Source organism: Octopus bimaculoides, chromosome 1 (genome assembly GCF_046866305.1).
Source record: "Octopus bimaculoides isolate indiv1 chromosome 1, ASM4686630v1, whole genome shotgun sequence".
Lineage (NCBI taxonomy): Eukaryota > Metazoa > Mollusca > Cephalopoda > Octopoda > Octopodidae > Octopus > Octopus bimaculoides.
Window position 1 is genome coordinate 161,084,579 of NC_142928.1, and position 5,127 is coordinate 161,089,705.

At 34.6% G+C, this 5,127-nt stretch overlaps 1 protein-coding gene across 1 annotated transcript in view; it reads right to left on the bottom strand.

Moving 5' to 3' along the window:
• Positions 1-414: 414 nt before the first annotated feature.
• LOC106884407 (uncharacterized) overlaps positions 415-5,127 on the bottom strand; it is a 108,006-nt gene continuing 103,293 nt past the window's right edge. Inside the window, exons 36-38 of the mRNA XM_089361707.1 lie at positions 5,033-5,127; positions 1,623-1,751; positions 415-1,438 (exon numbers count right to left, since the gene is read on the bottom strand). The exon at positions 5,033-5,127 is cut by the window's right edge and continues 26 nt beyond it. Of these exons, the coding sequence (XP_089217833.1) occupies positions 1,425-1,438; positions 1,623-1,751; positions 5,033-5,127 (238 nt within the window). The 3' untranslated portion in view covers positions 415-1,424. The remainder of the gene's footprint in view (positions 1,439-1,622; positions 1,752-5,032) is intronic.

Here is a 5,127-nt window from a genome sequence, read left to right on the forward strand (position 1 = left end):
CCATACCAGGTGGTGGACAGACAGAATTGTTAGAGCATCAAATGAGATGTCTTGTAGTGTTTATTTCAGCTTATTAAGTTATGAGTTCTTGAATGATAGATTTAATATGTCATTTGGTTTAATACCACAGCTGGTCTTTGGGTACCTTTAACAAATATTAATTCTGTTGGAAGCATTCAAGTCAGCTCTCCAGTTTGGGAATAACTTTGGCCATCAAAAATAAAAAATCATGGATACTGTTTGTCCCTCCTTGACTAAACAGTAATGATAAAATAAAATTTCAAAATAATTAAAAAAAGAAAATTCTTCCAGCACCCTTTCTGACCATTTTGAAGGCTATTTATGATTTTAAACAAAGGAGTTCATTCAATTATCATTGTTTGTAAATGAAAAATAAAGTAAAAAAGACATATGTTGATATCTAAAATTATTTACTCAACTACTAAAATAATGAGTAGATTAACGTTTGTGAAGTTAAGGGGTTAAATTGTTGATCACATGCACATAAATTCAAACTTTAAGTGTTACAGTCTCTGTGCCATGACCCTGCACAAGAAACATAACTCTGTTAGTCTTACTGTTGGTAGGGTCCACTTTCACCTGGACACTTGAGATGTTAGTAGTGGGACCAGCATTTTAACATAACATAACAAAAAATACCCAATTCTAAAAAGAAAAACAAAAAGATATTCGCCTGGGCAAACACGGGTTGAAAAATACATTCATATAGTTTGCAGTTGAGTGAAAGGATTTATAAAAATACAATGCTCTCTTTCTCTGTCAAACGTCCATATATGCAATTATACTGACAGTTGCTGACATACTTGTATTTTTTATTTCCTAGAATATGTTTTACATTCAAGTCTTTTTTAAAAATTTTATTATCAAGGTTTTATCATGCTACAATGAAACTAAAAACTCAAGTATAGGCTTATTTTGATCATACACACATATACACACAGATAAACAGGCCTTATTATATTTTAAAGGATGGACAAACTGAATGTTGTGATGAGTTCATGCCTTTCTCAATTGAAGTGATAGCATAAGTCTAATGGAAACAACCTCAAATAATTACTGGTATTGTGTAGCAAACTAGGTTTGCTGGAAGCTTACCTTCTGCCCTATGCAGTAGCTACAAACAGAAAAAAACACATTTAAACTATATTTTGTAAGCTGTTCTTCATCTTTCTTGTAGTTTGATTCATTTAATTTGTGCTTAGAAATAAGGAGAGTCTCAATACATCTTTTTAAATTATTACATATATATATATTGGTTTAACAATGTATTGCTGTTGCCATTGTCACCATCAGCAGTATCATCAAAATAAGGAATCATCAGGATATATATGTAACAATCCCTGGAGCTTCATATTGTTAATATTATCATCATTAATATTATAAAGATGGAAATTTTCTTTCTGTCAAGCTTCACATTCTGTCAAAGAGAAAGAAATATTTTTAGTAATAACTGACTAATAATGTGTACACACACACACACACACACACACACACACACACACACACACACACACACACACACACACACACACACACGTACGCATACTCTCTCTCTCTCTCTCTCTCTCTCACACACACAAAGTTCTAACAAAAATTGTTACCTTTCCTCCGAATGACATAGGTTTTCATTTTATTATTTGGACGTTGCTCAAGGGCAAACCTTACTCTACAGGAATCATAATCATCAATAAATAAACACAGATGTCTTGTCTTTTTTGTGTATATATCATCTACAATATAAAAGCCATATTAATTCTGTTAAATAAATTATTAACAATATTATTTGTCTACAATAATAACAAAAAATAAATGACTTACAATCAAAATATAATAAAGACTTCTATTCTTCTATTCAAAAAATAGTCTCACATATAATCCTCGTCTTTATCTTTTACTTGTTTCAGTCATTGGACTGCAACCATGCTGAGGCATCACCTTAAAGTGTTTTGGTTGAATGAACCAATCCCAGTACTTAAGCCTGGCACTCATTCTATCAGTGTTCTTCGCTGAACCACTGGGTTATGAGGATGCAAACAAACCAATATCAATTGTCAAGTGGTGGTTGAGGGACTAAGATGCATGTGCACACACACACACATTTATGAGGCGGTACTGTAAAGTTCCTGGCTTTGGGTAAAAGTTAATTGTGATTTTATTCAACATATTCCCCTCTGAGATTCACACACTTATTGCAGTAGTCCTTCAGTTTTTCTTATCCCTGTAAAAGAGCTCAGATGGTTGGGCCTCCAACCAGGTCTTTTGTGATACTCTTAAGGTCAGGAACTTTTCAGCACCTTCTCATATATATATATGATTGGCTTCTTTCACTTTCTGTCTACTAAGCCCATTCACAAGGCTTTGGTTGGCCCATGGCTATAGTAGAAGACATTTGCCCAAAGTGAAGCACTGTAGGACTGAACCTGGAACCATGTGGTTGGGAAGCATTCATATTTATATGCCCTACAACTGTAAGCTTATTCAGAACTTCCTGCTTCATTTCAATGATAGATTTTCTGTGTTGTTCAGCAAATATGTGGTCTGTTTCAACATCATTTTCCTGGCTGTTTTTTCTAGGGTCATTATATTTTCCTTTTTGTTGAGGCTCTTGAGTGGTTTCGGCAGATAGTCGCCTTTCAGTCAATGCTTGTGGTCCAACATTCCTCTCCTCTGCTTCGTCATTTCTTTCCTGACTTACATTTAGGTCATTCTCTACCACTTTTTTAATAGAGGTCAATTCTGCATCTGTGAGTCTGATATTTCTGAAGATATCTCTTCTAACATTTGCTAACCTGTTTTCATCCAGGTTTAGTCTGCTAGCTGGATTCCGGCTCCTCCAAATTCTGTAGGAGTTTGCGGTGTGTTTCTTTTGGGTTGGCCTACTTAATGCAAAGTAATAAGCATATATTACTTATTTACATTCTTCCCGGTTCCATTTAGTTCTTTTACATTTTTGATTTTGTGGTTGTTGTGGTGGTGAACTTTGGGGGCTTAATTTGGGACAAATCCTGTTTAAGTGACCTTCCAGGTTTGTATTCAGGGGAGATATTTTGCCATCTGAAAATTTTTCGCCGTCAGGCTGACAGCCTCCTGACAGGCACGCTTCCAGAATAACGATTGGACAAGCGATTCAGTGTACTGTTTGAAATTTTCTTTTCTTTTTAAGTAAAGTTAAATTATTATTAAATTTTCATTTTTTAAAAATATTTTATTATTATTATTATTATTATTATTATTATTGTTCAGTAGTTTTATTTTTATAACGTGCTTTCACTTCACTACCGAGCGCAGCTCTGTGCGCCTTGGGTATGTGCTGTGGTTTGCTGTGGTGCTCTTATGTTTACTGTATTGAAAGTGTTTTGCGTAGAATGTGTGCAGTACCCAGTAGTGCAATTTTCTGTATGTTATATATATTTGTAAGTCCTGGTGTTTTTGTTATGTATTTGTCTGAATATTTTTTTATTATACCTAAGGCACCTACTATGATAGGAATTGTTTCTGTTTTTAGATTCCACATTCGAGTTACCTCTATTTCCAGGTCTTTGTATTTTGAAAGTTTTTCCATTTCTTTTAGAGAAACGTTGTCATCTGCTGGTATTGATACATCATTTTGAAAGCATTTTTATTATTATTATTATTATTATTATTATTATTATTATTATTATTATTCAGGTCACTGCCTGGAATTGAACATACATAATTCCTCATCTCTTAAATATAGAACCGTATTATTCAAAGCAATATGAATAATAAAGAAACATTATATTTGATAGAGAGTAATTTGAATGTTAAAGGGATAAGGTGGTGTTTAAAGCATAAATTGAAATGAAATATTAATGGAAACTTATAATATAGATCAATGAAAATATGTATCATAGATTCAGGGATGGTCTCAGGCAGTTTTGTATCAGAAGGGTTAATACCAATATACTATTTTCATAAACACTGCAATTATGAGAAATAATGCAAAAGCATATTTGTAGCAATACTAAACATGTTTTGATGATGAGCATTCAGTTGTTTGATCAACAGAACTACCTACTTGTTAAATTAACATGTAAGTGGCTGAGTAGTCCACAGGCATGTGTACTCTTAAAGTAATTCACAGATTGAATCTGTGTGATGCAATATATGACAAGGACGGACCTCTATATTACAGGTACATTCTATCTGACAGGCTTCCAGATAGTCTCTGTCTACCGAATTTCACTCAGAAAGCATAGATTACTCTGAGGATATGGTAAAAAAACACTTGTCCAAGATGCGACTCTGTAAGGTTGAACCTGAGGTCACATGATTGGGAAGTGAACTTCTTAACAATTCAGCTATGACTGTTTCTACTGAAAATATATCTTCTTTTGTAAGATAATCTATATTTTCCGTTGCTATATACCTTCATCTGTTTCCTCAAATTTCCCCGAGATTACATGATGCATATTACAATCACTGTCATTTGTGACAATAATTCAATGTATCTAAGCATTAATTTATTCAAACATGTTTTCATAGATCTGTTTTTAAATTTCTCACTAGTTCATAGGCGCAGGAGTGGCTGTGTGGTAAGTAGCCATAGGCGCAGGAGTGGCTGTGTGGTAAGTAGCTTGCTTACCAACCACATGGTCCCAAGTTCAGTCCCACTGCATGGCACCTTGGGCAAGTGTCTTCTACTATAGCCTCGGGCCGACCAAAGCCTTGTGAGTGGATTTGGTAGACGGAAACTGGAAGAAGCCTGTCGTATATGTATATATATATATGTATGTGTGTCTTTGTGTGTTTTGTTTGTCCCCCCCCCCCAGCATTGCTTGACAACCGATGGTGGTGTGTTTACGTCCCTGTAACTTAGCGGTTCGGCAAAAGAGACCGATAGAATAAGTACTGGGCTTACAAAGAATAAGCTCTGGGGTTGATTTGCTTGACTATAAAGGCAGTGCTCCAGCATGGCCGCAGTCAAATGACTGAAACAAGTAAAAAAGTAAAAAAAAAGAGAAAAAGAGTATTTAAATAAGCAACTTACCCAAACTGTCAACTAAGTGGATAGGGGCACACTTTATACATTGTTCAAATGTTAGAGTACCAGTGCCAAAGACCTTGCATAAAACACATTGTTTC